The sequence below is a fragment of the Canis lupus genome, chromosome 11 (assembly GCF_003254725.2).
Source record: "Canis lupus dingo isolate Sandy chromosome 11, ASM325472v2, whole genome shotgun sequence".
Classification (NCBI taxonomy): Eukaryota; Metazoa; Chordata; class Mammalia; order Carnivora; family Canidae; genus Canis; species Canis lupus.
Genome location: NC_064253.1, coordinates 37,967,155 through 37,986,073, shown reverse-complemented (window position 1 = coordinate 37,986,073; position 18,919 = coordinate 37,967,155). Strand labels below are relative to the sequence as shown.

At 36.6% G+C, this 18,919-nt stretch overlaps 1 protein-coding gene across 4 annotated transcripts in view; it reads right to left on the bottom strand.

Annotated features, from left to right (window-relative positions):
* Positions 1-18,919, bottom strand: part of ADAMTSL1 (ADAMTS like 1) — an 873,193-nt gene that overhangs the window by 193,981 nt on the left and 660,293 nt on the right. For all 4 annotated transcript variants that reach the window (XM_049116156.1, XM_049116157.1, XM_049116158.1 and 1 more), the window contains 3 exons: positions 15,514-15,718; positions 14,169-14,316; positions 11,614-11,698 (listed from right to left, as the gene is read on the bottom strand). In XM_049116156.1, the coding sequence (XP_048972113.1) occupies positions 11,614-11,698; positions 14,169-14,316; positions 15,514-15,718 (438 nt within the window). The remainder of the gene's footprint in view (positions 1-11,613; positions 11,699-14,168; positions 14,317-15,513; positions 15,719-18,919) is intronic.

Sequence of the window (18,919 nt, the reverse complement as noted above, 5' to 3'; positions counted from 1 at the left end):
TTCTCAACTGCTGTTGTTAGCTTACAACTCTCTGGAGCTGCAAGCAATTCATCCTCGTTATGCAACTCATATTAAAGTCTTCAAGCACAATTTTTCAAAGATTTCCAGGACATCGATCCACAAAACATTGATAGCACTGCTTTTTTTCATAGGTTCCTCAAATCCTTAAGTATTATATATGGGTTTTGAGAGTCTTATGTCACTGTAGGGTGATTCATTTGTAAAACCAAGCATAGACGAATTCCAGAAATTAAAATAACAAAACAGAATGAGGATTTTGAATCAACCACTAATACATCTATTTGAGAAACAAATTCAGTCACCATCCCATCAGATGTCACTGACCAATAACAAATAAATAAATATGGAGGAAGGACCCAATTTCAAAGAGACTAAGGCAGTGCTGGGAGAACTATATTTAGTGGCCTTTTCCAAGAAGCAAACTTCATTTTCTCATGAGAATGATGCCCTTTTGGGTTCTTTGAGAGGCAGCTGGCCTTTGCAAAAATGCCTCCTTGACTTTCTTGCAGAAACGCACAGTGCTAGAAGTGGGAAAAGAAAGCCTGGCTGCATTAAAGGGCACATTCTCCTTTCAAAGGGACTTTATACTAGAAGGAAATGCTGCGGGGTATCAGAGTTCTCTCAGAGTTCCAATGAGTCAGAGACTAAGGGGCTCTGTCAAAGCTGACAGCCTCATACTTGAGGACTCTGTTAAACTCATCTTGCAGTTCTGACCTATCTTTCTCAACATGGTTCCTGACAAAGTATGACAAAAAGTCTTACTAAAGGAGGTATCTTGTTAACCATCAGGAGTTTGTTCTTCAATAGTAAGAGAAGAGCCAGCAGAAAGACAGGTAATAATCACTTTCTGAAGATCCTGGTCCTAGAGTATCTGCTCTTCCCAACAAATGAGCCCTCAACTATCTTGCTTCCAGTGGCATCCAACACAGCTGACCATGTCATTTTTTCTTGAATTACTTTATCCTCTTGACTTACATGATGACAAACTCTTGGCTTTCTTTCCTTTTCTTTTCTGGTCAATTCCTTCTCAGTTTCCTTTTCTAGACCTTTCTTCTCTCCTTGAATTCTAAATGTCACAGTGCCTTGGAACTCTGTTGGAGCTGTCTTCTGATGTTTTCAGTGATTCTTGCTTTCACGCACCACCAATGTGTGGGCAACTTCGAAGTATTTCATCTCTAGTCTGGACTTTTTTTTCTGAGCTTTATACCCAAACTCTCTCTCTCTCTCTCTCTTTTTTTTTTTTGGTAAGTTTTGTGCTAGGGAGCCATTATTCTTTCAAAGGAGCAAACACTAATTCAACAAAACTAATTATTTATCAAAAACGTATCTAGTGCTTCTTATGTGCCAGGCACTACTCTAAGTATTTTATAAATAAAAGCTGTTAAGTCCTAATGACAGCTAGATTAAGAACTATTATAATCTCCATTTCATAATTACTATATGAATGAGGATATTGAAGTTATTCACACAGCTGGTAGGTTTCATGCTCTTAGCCGTTGCACATTGCTCTCTCTCCTGATTGACATTTTTACTTTGGTATTTCAAAGACATCTCCAACCAAATGACCAAAATGGAACTCTTGATCTCCCTCCTTAGTATCTTATTCCTCTTCCAGTCTTCTCCATCACAGCAAATGACTCTACTGGCCATCCAACTGCTTAAGTACACATTTAGGAGTTATGCTTGACCCCTCGTTTTTCCTTACTTCTCACTACCCAATGGTTCCCCAATTCTTACAATTCTCCCTTAAAAATGTATCTGAAATTCATTTACTTTTCTCCATCTCCATTGCCACCACCTTGATATAACAACAACAACAGCCAATGTTTACCAATGTACTTTAAGCCTTTCTATACATTAACTCATTATAACATTGCTAGGAGATGGATACTGTCAGAAATGTTGTGAAATGGGCAAAAGAGAACCTTTCAATGGAATGCTGACATTGCCTAGCAGACTTACAGGGTGGGAGGTTGTCTAATTCTATGAGGTATGAGTCTTTGTTTGTCTTTGGCTAGACAGAAGTTTCCTTGTAGAGGGCTGTGATGACACGAATGTTTCCAGTCCATAGTGATGGAAATTTTTTTTTTTTTCCTGTCAATGCAAAGGATTTTTGTCTGGTAGAAAATACACACTTTTTTTTTTTTTTTAATACACACTTTTTAAAATCCAATTCTCATTTGAATAAGTTTTAACATCTTACTGGTTCCCTTAATAATTTAGGAGTTAAATAAAAATGTTGACATGCACTCATATGGATCATGATTTTGCCTTTTTGAAAATTATATTTTAACAATACTATTTTCATCCCAATTTCTAGATGGCAAAATTAGGGCACAGAGATTTCTAATACCATATTGCTAAATAAAGGGCAGAATCAGGATTCAAAACCATGACAGGTGACTCCAGAATCCAAGCTCTTCACCATGTCATCATACTGGCTATAGGGTGGCCATATAAGCCAAGATTACTGAAGCTACTGCCTCTCTGCTGGATTACCCCAATAACCATTGGTCTCTTTCCTTTCTCTGTTAGACTTTACCAAGCCATTCTTCACGCTGTAGCTAGGGGGATCTTAAAATGTAAAGTTTTTAACTGTTTCTCAGTACATCCAGAAGTAAAGCCAAACTACTTACAAAGGCTACATTATGTACTTTTCCAGCCAGCTTCATTTCCTGTTCTTCTCCCCCTGGTCACTAGCCTCCAGCCATACTAGTCTATATTCTCTTATTTAAACGTGTGTCATTCTTTCCTGACTCAAGATTTTGGCAGGTGGGTCACTTCCTGGGTGATCTTCCTTGTTTCTCTCAGGTTGGAGTAACTCCCACTCATCCACCAGGCCTCAGTTGACAAGCTCCTTCTCAGAGAAGACTTCCTGACTCCCAGACCTGCTGGGGTTCCTCTTAGACTCTCTTAGAGCACCTCTTCATTTACTCATAGCAGTATCAGTTTCTGAAAATCAAATGTGAGTCTTTAGGTAATAACTATCTTCCTTACTATGCCAAACCTCTGTGAAGGCAGAACTTCATATAGTACATAATCAACAAATATACAATTTTAAATGAGTAAATGAGTAGATACATAGAATGGTGAGAGTTGACATTATGAGTGAGTTGCTTCTGGGTTTGTTCTTGGGTCCAAAGGCTGAAAACAAGCTAAAAAGGCAAGAGTCTTAAAACTCAAAGCAATTAAATCTTACGTCTCCGTTCTAGATATTAGCATGAGCACACAAAAACTTTTTCCTGTTGTGGAAGTTTCTTTTGGTCTTTTAAAAAAAAGTTACTGCGCCCAAATTTAGTAGTTTCTTATAGCTGTACTTAGGCAGTATGTGCTGGTCTTATTTCATCTTGATGGGATATTAGGTTATCATGTAGCTTGAGGCAAGTTTAAATCTTGTGTCTATCACACTTTAATCTCAATAAAAAGGCTGTTTTATAGAAGACTGTTTGGGGGCATCTCTGAGCCAGAGGCTGCCTTCAGTGATTTACACATAATTCTGATCTTATGTTGCCTTATCATACAAGCAGCTACCCCAGGGAAGGCTCTGAGATATTTTGGAGTTGTTCCTATGTCAGGGGAACCCAAAGAAAGCTCCCATTTTTTGTCTCCTCTTTAAAACTCAATATGCACGGAGTTTTAGGAAAAAAAGAAAAGATAGGCCACTAACTGTATGTAGCAGATACAAATGGAGCCAAATTACTCTCTTCACAAATAAAAAATCAGGCTATGACATTTGTTTCAGACCATCTTTCTCTCCTATTGCTTTTCTGACCTATATACACAGAACATAATTTAAAAGTTGGGTCTTCCTTGAGGCAAGTCTGATTATTTAAAAAGTCATGTCCCAGGGACTAACCTACCATTATTGCTTACAATGCTATTAATGCATTTGTAATTCTCAACTTAATACCAGAATGGAGCTTTTAATCCATATCATTTTCCCCGATTTTGATAAAAATCTAAAATATCATAAACTCAGAATACTTTCCGTGAACCATTTTTTTTCTTCATGTGGAGTGGAATTGGTTTATTTTGCAATTTTGTAAAGGTTTCTTTCCTTTAATTCAACAAGTTTGGCAAGGCTTTCCAATGAAAAGTTCAGTTCATTAAAAATGACCTTAATGGACTTAACATATATTGGTGGTGACAGGGTCCATACTTTATTTTGGCACACACGGATCCCATTAATTTGTCTTTGTCACTCTCTGGGGCTCAGCTGAGCAATAGTTCAGATTTAGCTTTCTGAAAGTAGCTACAGAATGAGCAATAAGTGGAGATGTTGGGAGGGGCTGATAAATTGAGAACTTCTTGGTTTGCAATAAAGGCTTTTCTAATGACTACATAAAAATGGCTCTGTCTGCTCTGTTGAATTTGTTATTGATTTTTCTGTCTTGGTGCACGTTGGGAACAGTCTATGGGGATCGACTGTGTTTAACCTAGAGTTGAGAGAGGATGCTTTTCTACCCAAGCATTTTCTAAACTTTCCTTATTAATTTTTGCAATTCTCTGTAGGTTCCCTTTTTATTCAAATAAAGGTAACTAAGCTTTGTCTTTTAGAATAAATTCTTGGCTACATTCAAAGTGTGATGCTTACAAGTGACTCTGCAAAAAGCCTCAGGAGTACAGAAGAGAGGCAAAATGGTGGTGCTAGCTGGGGAACCACTGGCTGAATTTCAGGTTAAATGGTACTTTTCTCTCACATACCAGTAGATACAACTTCTGCCTCAATTTCTCCATTTGTAAAGAAGTGATTATTACACATTTTTATTAGCTACAGGTTCCCTGGGAAGATGCGTGATGCTGGGAAAAGCCCAATCATAACCCCAGTTAACATGTATGCAGCTTCCTGCATACCAGCTACTTTATATATACTAACTTAATCATTGTAATAACTCTATGATGTAGATGCTGTTATCATGCTCATTTCTCAAATGAGGAAATTGCAGCCAAAAGGTTAAGTGACTTGCCCAGGGTCTCCTGTTACTAGTGCTGGATCCAAGATGAACACCTGACCAGTCTGTCACTGGAGCCCACAATCCACCACTGCTGGTGCATGTTGCTGCTCTGCATGGAGGGCTGATCAACAATTAAACTACTTTTTTACTTTGATCCCAGCAGGGCTTTGTCCTTGTTTGAGCACACAAATATACAGACTTACCCCTCACCAACTCACATAGTTGACAGCATGGTGTATTGAAAAAAATTTAAATGTTAGGAAATTACCTATGGTTTCTGCACCCTGTTCTCAACGTATAGGTAAGAATCGCTGAGGTACATATGGTGATACAAATATATGATCATTGGCCATATAAAAATATCCAGTAATCCTTCCTCATGAACTGGTTTTTTAGTGAAAGATTCAGATAAGTTCTATCACAATCTGCCAAAGATCCATTCATGTCAACATCCTCCAAATCCTTTCCATGTATATTGCATTCTTCTCTCATTTATGTTCATATTTGTGAATTACCTGTGTCCTAGCTTAACCATTGTAGTATTTTAACTCAGAGGAATATACAGTAAGGGAGAGAATTTGGGAATTCAATAAATAATTCCCCTATACTTCTTTTTAAACCAGTAACACTATCACACTGTGCATACTCAGACATCAAATTACATTCTTTAAAATCAAATTGCATTAAAAAAATACAGCTAGCTCATTTGTTCAATCTGTGGATAACTGACCAATATTCAGCATTTTGGACACAATCCTACCATTCCTGTGATAATGAACTTAAGGTTTCTTGAGGGCAAGGACTACCAGGTTTACTTTATCAGTAACTGGCACAAAGTAGGTGACTTATGAGTAAATTTAGCTTCTTTCATTAGGGGGTTTGAACAATTTAGCAGGTCTACTGACTCTCTACAGTCATCTAAAGTACATAAACATCCAGAGAAATTGTATTAAGCATGCTGTTGCAGAGGATATAATGGAGGAGAAGGATCTGAGTATGTGGGAAGGAGGCTAGAGAGGAAGGGGTTACAAGTGAGCAAGGTCATGACCATTGCGGGGTAGGGGCTGATTCAGTCTAGCCAGTATGGGGCTATAGCTTCTCAAAATTAAGAGCTCTTGTGCTTTCTTCATCCTGTAATTCTAATGCTAAACCTTATTCTGCTTGAATATCCCTGAAGTTGGCTTAATGATCTACAGATAGTATTTAAACTGCTTGATCTTAGATGAGATGACTTTTGATTCTTAAGATATATATACATATATATTCCTTTTTATTTTCTGTGGCCTGAGATGCATGAAGAGAAAATAATTCAGGCACCTTGTACTGAGGATATAAACAGCAAAACTATCTGGATCCATTACTGAGGTTTGATTCCTTGAATATTCTTTGGGGGAAAATATAAAAACACATGTCACACAATTAACATTTTAGCCACTTTAAAAAAAATATGAATTCACATTCTTCACCACTGAGTTAAGCCATTCACATTCTCAGACAACTTACTGGGTATAAATATGGACTAATGTAAACAAAAGCTTAAATATTATATATATAAATACTGTTTCCAACAAGGTAAACAAGGCATTTAATGACTACAGGGTCACTATGGCGACTCTTATTGGCTTTTCTTTCTGTATCTAATTCCTTGTGGGTTCTGTTCACACAGATGCATGACAGGAATTTCCCTTTGCTTCTTATTGAATCAGCCCCATCACTAAGCTGATGCCATCTGGCATCCAGATATTACTGCTGCCTTTGGCCTGCTTGCTTTCCTTTTTATTCTTCCTTTTTTTAAATGGCTTACACCAAGATTATTTATGGCAATATATTTAAGGCCTGACTATTGTGCTGAAGCACAAAAATGTTTTCTTAACCATGCAATAAAGCTGTTAACTGAATATCTGATGAGATAACCCAAGATTTTTTAAGGGCAAGATCAAGACATAGAGGACCACTCAATCCTGCTTTTGAGAGGATGGCACCATCAAGGCTATCCACCTGGTATGCACCAATGTCTTCAGGAAGGTTGGCTGGTTAAAATAGCTGTGTTGGTCACCTAGTGTCAAAAGTAATCGCCTGTCTCCTAGTGCTTGCTCAGAGCCATCCAAGTACAACTCTTGGCAACTGAAATAAATCTGGGAGAAAACTGGTTTCCCTAGGTACCCAATTAGTTCTTCCTTCCTCTTTCTGGAATGACTTGGTTCAGAGAGCAGAAAGTCTAAAAAGAGAGAGGCAGAGCATCTGGAGCATCTAGGCCATAGCTTTTTCTTATGCCTGCCTCCCTGAAAAGATTACACCTTCCAGAGCATTGAGTGGCCTCTTAGTGGCCTGAAGGAGTTAAGGAAATGAACAATTTCCTTTTCCTTCCTATTCCAAGTTAGGTCAGGCTCATTAGGCAGGCCAACTGATTAACCTCCTGAACAGCAACAGTAGACGGTGCTGCCTTTATGTGTCTTAGAGGACAGTGTAGTATCAAGAAATTAAGCTGTCAAAGTGGTCACTATGTGTACTCGGCTTGAGGTGGTTGTCATGTTTCTGGGTATATATAACTCAACAGAGACTGAAAATAAGCTATATATAGGAGATGGGGAATCAAGTCAGTAATTTACTTAGCTTCCACCTGGTTAATGAACATAATCATACTACCACATTGTAGTTCTGATCCCTTACCAAATAAAAGTAAAATTCTGAGGGCTTAAGAAATACCTAGAAAGCTATTCCTATATATCTGGGGATATACAGGGAAGCAACCAACTGGGCTCAGTCTGACATTTTCAATCCCAGATAAATCAAGAAACAGACCCTTAATTACAGAGAACAAACTGATGGTTCCCAGAGGGGAGGTCGGTGGGAGGATGGGTGAGATGGGTGATGAGGATGAAGGAGTGCACTTGTAATGAGCACTGGGTGTTGTATGGAAGTGTTGAACTGTTGAAACTAATATAACCTGAAACTATTATACACCTGAAACTAATATAGCATTGTAAAAAATAAAAGAAAATGATAAAAGAAAATTCATAACTTATGAAACTTAAGAAAAATAAAATAAATGATGAATCCTAAATGACACTCTCATCAGCTGGAGGCAAATTCAAAAGGACACTTCACATAACAGCAAAAGAGAATTCCATCAGTTATTTTTCCATCTGTCCCTTCCTGGTGCTGGAATGGCATTGCTCTTAACCTCACAAAAATGCAATTCAGACCAGAATCTTATTATTTTTAGAAGTCTCTCTCTAACCATAATGCCTTCTGTGTTAATTGAGTGGCAGAGATTTCTATGATCTGAGCAAGCATCCTCAGAGGCACGTTCACCCTTACTGTATTTATTTATAAGACTGTCTGTGCTTGATCAGCTTTACTGGCTAAAGCCCCACATGACTTAGTACATGGCTGGATCTTGTTCACACTGTCCTGTTCAATGAGGAGAGACAAAGATACCTTGCTTACAGATTCTTGCTGCTGGTTGTCAGAAAAATCTGATAAAAACATGTGCCTGGATCAAGACAAACCATGGCCACTTAGAGGGTATGACTCTCCCAAGTGGGTTAGAAGATACTTTTTTTAATACCACGAAAATATATTCATCACAAAATTCCTACCTTTGCACCATATGAATCAAATAAATCATAAATAAACCTGTCTGTTGCTAGAAAAAAAAAACAACAACAATGTCTAAGAGGATTTCTGAATAAAGCTGCAGCTTTATAGAATGAGTTCAATATATGAAGGGCATTCCCATAAGGTGACCTAATTGCGATACTTATTTTAGGTATTCTATGTGACCGATACCAGCATGTGTATCTTCTGCACGGCATTTGAAAGCTCACTGGCACAGCCATACTGGTACATGCTTCTGTTCTATAAAGTTTTAGTTATTTCTTGGAGGTTCAGTGTTTACTTTTTAATCAGAGTTTTTTTCTAAACATATGTTAGAGAGGTTACTTTCCACCATATCTTTGGCCAGAGAGCTAACCGATTATTATTATTTTTTTCATTTTGGGGTTACCACAAGCATCTAATATTCAATAACAGTAGCTCCATATGCTAAAGACTTTAAGCTACTGGTTTTCCTATATTATTTAATGAGACAGGCTGTTGATAATACTTTTATATAAGGGGAAATAAATGATATTTACTGTTTTTACTACAAAACTCTATATTAGCTGGGGCCAAAGTGAGAGATAATAGTTCTAGACCACTATTCATGCTTCTCTGAGCAGTTCAGAAGTGATGGCCACAGCTTCTAAACATTACCATTTAATTTAAGCAATGTGAGTCTCTTCGGTTGGGGGGAAGGAAAGACTTGCTGACAGTATATCATTTTTTCATTATACTATGGAGAGTAATTATAGGTTGCTACATACATTTAGGAACTAGTCTATGTGGTTTAAAAAAGAAAGAATTAAGACCATGCAAAATTATGTTTTTTAAATTCAAAATCAATAAAAAAATAATGTGACATGTAGGACCTTTCCTAGGGTTCAGTGCACTAAAGATGTAAAGTGTATTAAGATGTGGAAACCATATACCTTTCATTACATTATTCTACAGCTGTCACTTATTTCATTTTGGTATAAAAGTAATTATTGTTCTGAGCATAATAGTATACATTTCCTTTACCCAGCACCAGTGCTCCAATTACAATCTACTTCAATTCAGATTAATCATGCCAAGATGGCAATTCCATTACACCAAGAGTAAAATTTAATAATCTAATATATGGCTATAGTTTCAATGGTGAAAACTATGTGGTTAACTACTTTAGGGATTTTATTAAGATTAAAGTGAAACATAATGCATCTTAGTCAGACCTTTAGTGCAAGACACTCGTTAGAAAACATAGTTAACTATGGTCTATGTAATCCTTCTACACGGGCATTAAACTCCACTTAATACTTTCATTTCAGAGATATCTAATAATGGGAAAGATGTTAAATTATTGATGTAAAATGTTTTGATTTAATTTCAACTTTACCATATTATTTAACATCGGTTATAATGCGATACTGTATGTAGGATTATGCTTTAGACCAAATGACAAAACACTGTGCACCAGAGAGCAGAGTTTATTTAATAAAATAATAGATACCTGGCTTTAAATGTACCTAACCTAAGAATACATATAAGGAACAACCAGCTCCAATTATACAGCATCTTTCTGTGTCTTAAATGGAACCTTAGTAGATAAAGAGTTAATCCCCCTCTAAAATAAACTCCTTACTTCCTCTCCAGCAGCAAGAAGGCCTGTCCAGCCAGGTACTGGCAGGAGACAAACAGAAAGTTTTAAGTCTTCATATACTCATGTAAAGGTTGCACTGTGATATTTAAACACTATCTTTCCTCCAAAGTTCTGCAATGGCTAATTGCTTCTTTAAAAAGTCATTTCTCAAAAAAAGTGGAAAAAAGATACTCTAGTAACTTTATAGTACAAAGATAATTTATGTTTTGCTTATTGTCCTTTAAAGTCAGAAGTGCACTGCCTAATGTGAAACCAAGTGACTGAAAAACAAATTTCATTTTTTTACAAATGAACTTTGGTCATACCAATCTGTATTTAAAAATTTTTTTTTCAATCTTCTGCTGTTTACGTTGTGATTAGGGGTCACAGTTTGTGCTCTGGCACACCATGTCAGATTTAGATTCAAACAGGATGGATCTGAGAAAATTATATATTGCTTTTGAATCTACAGACTACAATGTTAATTTATACCAATAGTAAAATTTAAACTATGGTTGAATTTGGAAACCTTTTCATATCTACATGCTATACTCTGAGCTCCTGGAGGGTGGGTGATGTGTCTAATGCACCAATATAGAGCCTAGGGCTTCTATTTAACAAATTAACCCAGAAAATCATCACTCTGAGAAACTTCTTTGATTATAAATGAAATAGATCATTAAGGTGCTTTCCCTTATTTTTAAAAATGATGCAGCAGATATACCTATCAGTGTTTTCTAGTACTAAGGATATAGTTACTAATTAATCAATCAGTCTAATCCATGATTGTCTTTAATCCTTGTTTCCTCTTCTGAAGCATCTGGAAAACCTGTGCCTGGTGGTCTTACAAACTTCATGGCCTTGATAAAACTGAGCAGAGGGACTGTGATCAAATGGGGTAATGATTAGTATCCATCTGATCTCAATCGCAGCAAGAAAGGGAAAAGAAAAGCTAATATACTTCTTTTGCTCTCAGATATATTTTGCCTATGCTTTACTTTTTGTGTGTGGCTGTATTGCAAAGCAATATAAGGAATATAAGGATATAAGGAATGTGAAAAGCTGCCCAGACTTTCATATCAAATCTGTATTATATCATCAGAGGGAGTCTGGGCCTTCTCACCTTTAGCCTCTTGGAAAAGAGGAGGTCAGGTTTTGGAGAAGGGGTAGGCACTTTCCCTTCATTTTCTTACTTTAAAACCAAAAAGTATTTAGAGAGCAAACATGCAATCAAATGTTTTGAGAAACACTTTGAAACTGATAAATCTCTACTTTGACAGCCTGAAAGGCTCATTTGACCCTTGGCAAAAGTATTACACCCAGTTCAAAACCCAGGGAAGCCACATTCAGTGAGAGACTACATTCTTAAGCCCAGTCAGTTTGAAAAGCAAAACATCTTGTGGTTTTAAAACTTACGAGGGCTCTTCTGACACAGCAGCTCCTTCTTCTAGCTCTTGAGCTTGTTTGTACCATGGCAGCTTGGCCTCTACTGGAAGTTTCTCTGAGAATTAAGTGCATGCATACAAAAGAGAAGAGGTTAGAACCAATTTGGAATTTGAGGGAAATTCTTTTATCTCTTCACCAGTTCCTGATTTTGCACTACCTAGAAACTATGTTGATAACTGCAAATGATAAGTTTTTAGGTAAATTTCTGCTTCGAATGATGGTTATATCAAGAAAACAGAATATTTTAGAATATTTAGTAATACCAGTCTACTAGTCTTTATGCTTCACTTTTATCAGTTTGAAGAGCAAAGGAGAGTTTTTTTTAATTAGGAGAGTCATAACTCTAGGAACGCTGGCTCGACATGTACATGAAGAGTCATCAAAGTATTTTTTCACTATTTCCTGTTACAAAGATAGAAAAATATTTATTTTTTAAGACAAACACAAAGTACTATAAATTATACTGTAAGACTTTAATACATTCTGACTTTTCTTTTTCCCTTCGGTGAAGTGTGATCTATGCCATATTGTCAAAAACAAACAAAATTGCCACTCTGAAATTCATAAAATGTTGCTTTAGATCTCTGACTCATTCTGTATCACCCCAAGGCTCACTGACAGTCAGAATATGAGCAGTTTAGGGTCCAGAAGCCATAATTTGACTGTTTTATCTAGCTTTGACCACACGATTCAGGACAAGCTTCCTAACTACTTCCTGGAAAAAAAAAAAAAAACTGTGAAGGAGAAAAAGAAAGAGAGGTTATAACTGCTCCTACAGAAGTAACTGCCAAGATTCCCATTTTGACATATTTATTAGGATCATTTATAGGCATATTTGCCTTTATAGTGTGAGCCAGTGAAGCTCTATCACGATTTTATGACATATAATTGTAAAGATGAAAGAATTATGTCTCTATATGCATACACCATAGAATTATATGGCATTTTAATGATGTTTAGAGAGCCAGATTCACTACTTAGTTGTGAAAATCCAGATTTTATTCTTGATAGTTAACCACAAACTGCTTTTCTTTCTCTGAAGTGGCTTGGTAAAGACAGCTAATAAATAATTGACTATTTTAAGTTAGAGGCATCACTTCTTGTCCTCTACGTGCAGCAATTGTGTCTAGTCAGAAAACAAAGTGAGTGTGAAATATGAAACTGCTAAGACCAGAAGGATTTGCTAACATTTAAACATGGTGACACAGTACCTATGCATATATCATTTTACATTTGGGCCACCTCTTCCAGCTAAGTGATTCAGTCAACAATACCATATCTGACAGTGTGAGCCATTTCTGTTTCAGTGATGAAACATTCAGCCTGGCACTATTAGTAGGCCTGCGATACTTTACTGTCTAATTGAAGTGGTCCTGTCAGAGGTACTGGTGGACATTTCCTCCCATATTTGAGGATGACAAGGATGGTTAGGAGTTGAAGATGACATTTGTGGAGAACTTGCTATATTCCAGGCAGTGAGCTAAGCACCCTGGCTGCACTATATCTCATTTAATACTCACATGATCTCTAAAGTAATTACTACTATTAGCCCCATTCTACAGATGAGGTAACTTAGTCTCAGAAAGAGAAAGAGAAAGAGAGATGTATTTATTACAATTAATCAGGATTTCGGGTATTTTGGGTTTATTTCCATTAAATCATTTAGATTTCATGATGCCATTCACTTCCACCAAGGGCAACCTATAGTATAATAAAGAGCTACACTGTGGCTGATTTTCCAAGAAATGTAATGGTTAAAGAAATAAATTAAGAAGCAAAAGAGAATCATATTTAATATTAATAAATAGGAGGTAGCTTATAATAAGGAGTTCTCTACTTCTGAATGGTTTGCACTTTGGCAGCTTCTATTTTCTTCACACAGATGATGAAAGTATTAGCAAAGGAGTCCAATTAGTCATGCATGCCAATCCGAGAAATTATAATAGGCAATAATAATAAATCTTGCTCACTAAGTAGAATTTTTCTAAAATTTGCTTTTTATAAATTATTTATAGTATCTGTTAAATCCTGATTCATTCCAGACTTTCATTTCAAATTATGATTCCAGAATCTGGTCTCATATTCATATTTTAATTTTCAGTATAAGCAGCAACACCTTTCTGTTTCAGCAATTTGAAGTATGAAGCCTCCTAATATATTTGATGCTTCACAAAGTAGACATCAAATTCACCACCTTATTTTTAACAGCAAGAAATGTGGCTTGTATATCACACATGTATTTCTCTGATATCTGTATGATAACTCCTTTTAAACAGATGTAGCTGATACTTTTCAGCAACAGTCTTCAAACAGCTTTATGATATATGTAGTACTTACTAACAATTTGCAAGCAAAATGATTTGAAAGATTTTTTGAAAGAGTTAAGCCCATTTAGTAGAGTCTAAGCTACATAAAATAGATAATAGGAACACTTGGGATACTTAAAAATATTCCAAGTAGTTTCAAATGGTTTTCAAAGACACAGAACAATGAAAAGACTGGTGACAGAGCACCTGTTGAGTTACCTTTGGGTTTATAGCAGGGAGTGGGTATGACGCATTCCTCTTTAATGTGGGGCTTGGTTTTGGGGCTACAACCTCCTGTGTGCATTCCGCGATGGTCGATGCAGAGGACCACCCGATACCTGAGGCCCTGGCCACATGTCACCGTGCACTGGAAGGAGAATGCAAGAAAGAAGAGACTCATAGCAAAGCCTTGTTTACTTTGCCTCGTTTCTCACCTGAGACTCTTTAAAGGGCTGTTTCTATATAAGGACTCCCAGTAGATTTGTACCATTTCTTACCATTCATAGAGTCTTTGTTCTATTTGGCTATTTAGGGTGAAGCTGGCTGAAAATTAAATCACTTTCAATTTCTTAGATTTAGATTAGTTAGGCAGCATCCCTTAAGCACCCACTGTGTGCCAAGTCCCAAACCAAGCAGTGAAAAGAAGGAGAAAAGACACTGTAGAATGTGCTCAATTTTGATTACTAACACTGGATTTTAATTTTATTTAGTCACCTTGCTAGCTCCCACATGGACATTAACATTTTGCAAATTGCTATTTTGAATTTATATTGCAGCATGGCTGATCCAATTGATTATACTGACATGGTCAAAAATGTTTCATGGAGCTGGTTGATCCAAAGGTCAGATGCAGATGGCACCTCCAGTGCTTCTAGACACGCCAGGGAGCATAAGTCTAGTCAGAAACATCACAGCTCTGATCCTGCTGCCCCAAAGCCTTATAGTGAAGGGAGAAGTCTTGCCATCTCTTGCTCAGAGCACAGTGGTTTGCCTCCTCAACTTTCTATCTCTTGCCATTTCAAACCTTTTGCATTAGCAGCCGGAAACCCCAAATATCATCTTATTTAAGCTGCTTCAAGTTTCCCTATCATTCTGGAATGTTCTAGGTTTTAATTATCCTACTTTATACCATTCTAATTATTTTGTCATTTCCATTTCATCTTTTTTTTTCAATAAATAGTACATACAGTTCTAATTTAAATATGCTCAGACCCTTTTTGGATATAGACAAAGTATAAGAAATAAAAAATAAAACCAATCTGTGGTCTATCATCAGAGCATCTTCTAGAGATTCAGGATCAGTCATTTGCCTCTCTCTGCCACTTGAAGGAATGTCATAAGTGATAGAGGCTTCTTGCAGTAACTTGAATAAGTTATATATATTTACTCATTTACTTTTGGCTATGCTGTTTTTGGGGCAAGCCTACGTCAGAAGCTAAACTGGTAGGCTTCTAGACACCTCAAGATAAGTGGGAAGCTGCACAGAGTAGCTGGTGGGGTCATGATGATGAGAGGGAAGAGTGGACTTACTCTCCTAACGAACAAAGAAAGAGGGCACAGTTACCGGAGACCACTCCTGTGCCAGCCATTTAGGACAGTCAAAAATGTTGCAGGGCTGCACGATGGGCATCTTAGGGGTGTACATGCATTTCCACTCTTCCACTGAGGTGACATGCCCCTGGATGTCCTCCTCCACACAGGAAACTGCCCGGCTCTGGATGCCCCCCCCACACGAGGAGGAGCACGCGGTCCACGGGGTGGCCTCCCACCTACAGAAGCAAGGGGAGTCATCAGGGCGGACATGCACATTGCCAAACCTCCTCAGTGACCTTTCCGACCAACCCCATTCCCAGTGCCTATTGGGGCAATCAGGTTCTGAGAGGTTCTGGCCAAGAGATCCGAAAGCCACCTAATGCCTAAAATCTGATGAGCAACAGTAAAGTGTTCAATGTTGGCAAAAGTTCTCTGTAAACCCTGAAGCTCTACACAAATGTAAGAAATTACTGTTTTGAGACCTGTCCACAGGGCTATCCGTGCTGTCTGTAACCTACTCAGAAGAGGGGCTGTTCGTCCTTCTCCCTATAGTTTGAATATGTATTCTCTGTATAATATTTGTTACTTTATATTTCATAAATATATATTCTGCATATATATGTCATATATACTTACTAAATCCCATTAAATATCTTTGTCAAGACTAAAACTGGTTATTCAGTTAACACTAATAGTTTGCACCTAGGCTGGTATTTCCTATTTTCAATTCAATACTTTATTACTTAGCTTCTAGATACTTTAATATGAGAAGCTCAAGATAGATCAAGGTAAGTCAAATACTCCCTCTTCCTTGCTTCTATAGTGGATTCAGTACAATTTGGGACTATACAGATTTAGCATAACTCTGATGTTCAAACTATGCCATCATTACACTAAGCAGCAGAAGTAAAAATGTGAGGCATTATCTTCTTTTTCCCTATCGTTTGAGGGTTACTGGCAGTTAGCATTCTCCAAATAAAGCACTGTTGGATTTGGGAAGAAAGTTTGGTTCAGGTTGGAAGGCTGATGGCATTGGAATCTAAAGACAGGATTAAGTAAGAGAAAAAATTACAATATTATCAATAACATTTAAGAGAATTCCATTGATTTTTTAGATCCCTACACAGCTCTGAAGCATTGGGAACCGGATGTAGAGAGAGATCTTTGCCTGATTCTCTTTTCTCCTTCTGCTGATTTAGAGAATGCAGAATTTTTAAAAATTGAAACATTCAGACCAAGCTTGTCTTTCTTACATATATTCTGCTTGTTGATGAGAATTGCTAAGAAACTTTAAGATTTCTCTTAGAATTAGGAGAGATATAATTTTAATGAGAGATAAACAAAATGTCACCAAGTCGATCTACTTGAAAGTTAAATGTAAAAATATTGCATAGGCATACCGTGGAGACATCAATTATTCTATAAGTAGGATTTTATGTACATTGGGAACCTGACTTCTCTTCTGCATGAGGCTGGATAATGTGTGTTTCCCAGTTAATAGAGGATTTCCCTCCACATTTTCTCTGCACTGTTTGAGTCTAGGCAACAATTGTTATCTCTACTGCCAACAGCCTAAACATGCTGCCAAGTACAATATTTTCCTATGCATGTTTCCCCAGGAGATGCAAAAGAAAATGGTATTATGGGGAAACTGAGGTTTTTCTGTTTAGCCTGTAAGAGACTTTATGATCCCTTTCAAGAGAACGAAGTAGCTCTGTAGAGGGTCTCTCTTCCAAAAGGGTAAGACCAATTCTCATTTATCTCCATGTAGATCTCTGGAGAGCTTCCCTCTGGATATGGATAAGGGGTCTGATTCAGAATTGAAATTGGGCTGAATATGTAAGTACATATTCACATTAGATTTGATCTGACAGTGAAGTGGGAATATGTTTCTGAATGTATATTTAATCTCTTAGAACATTAAGATGCTCTAAAAAGAGCACACTTTCTAATTGGTACTCTAATGTCCCTAAACTTGACCCTTCTAAAGAAAGAGTGATTAATTTCTGTCTCAACACTTGGTCCTGACCCGTGGTATAATTTGACAAACAGTAATAAGTATCCTTTTCAATGTCAGTGATCACAGAAAGACAAATGATGCTAATATTATTCTAAGAATTTATAGTATGGGCCCATCATACCACTATAGTTCTATATGTGAAAAATTATTGTGTGAATCTTGACATAATAATAGGGTTATGTGGAATTTCAAGGCAAAATATGTCTGAATGCTTTAAAGAAAGTATAATAAAAGCTGAGAAAAAAGCATCAGTTAGAATATCTTAAAACAAGGACCAGGTAAGTGCTTAGGGGAAAAAAAAAACATATCCAAGAATCCTTTCCTTGGAAGAATAAAAAATGAGTTCATATAGCACATATTTTAACTCTGATGGCTTTTCATTTTTTAAATTTAAATTTTTAATTAAAAATTTTTAAACACAGTATTTAAGAGATTGTCAAAATTAAGAGTGATGTGGAAAATTTGTATAAATTAATTCTGAATTAAAGATAATTCATCAGATGACATTCTTATATTAGGTTCAGGTATGTGTTCCAGTCTGAGACTGAAAGCAAGAAAAATAATCTAAAAATTCATTAACTGTGCTTTGTATCTACACTTATGGTCTAAAGCCTATTGAAATAATTTCAATATGTAAAGCCTTCTGCCTTGATCAGAAGGTAGCTGCCATCTGAGAATCATTTTGAGCCTCAGTTCTTAACTATGGGTCATTTTTGAGATTCAATTCTTCTTGTAAAAACATATTTGTAGAAATCGCTTTCATACTAAGACTTTATCAAGTAAGCAGAATCTTTAGCTTTAGAATTAGCTCAGTAACAGAAGTGTAAGGAGGATGAAATGTAGTCTATTTATTTGTGATTGTCCTTTTCCATCGTCATGCATGGACAGGCCAACGCCAATGTGTATATGGGATAACATTAAGGAGGCTTATTTCAATCTGCCTTTGAGAATATGGGGCTTCTGGCATTTGGGGGAAATTAGAACATATAATAAATGAAGTTTATCCTAAGATAGGCATTAGTCATACCAGAGAAATATAAACAAGAGAGATCATAGATATGAAAGAAACTTAGGAGTACTATTACAAGAAAAACATAAACTTGAGTTGCTCAGCCCTGACACCCAACTTTGCTTTTATTGTAAAATATATGGGCTTCACACAAACAGATGTGTGTGTCCTATGGATACTTATTTTACAGATACAGAAACTGAAATTGAATGAAATCTTGGTTCAGTTAATTTAATCTTTTTATATTTTCATTCCATTTTTTAAAGAAGAATTTATTATATAAGTTTGGTTCTGGATCAAATGATAGATCAGTAGCATTCTAAAGTCATTTATCATCTTTATCAATATAGTCATAGAAAAGTGGGAGGGAGCTGACTAATGAGGTAATCCCATAGTGGAAGAACTTTT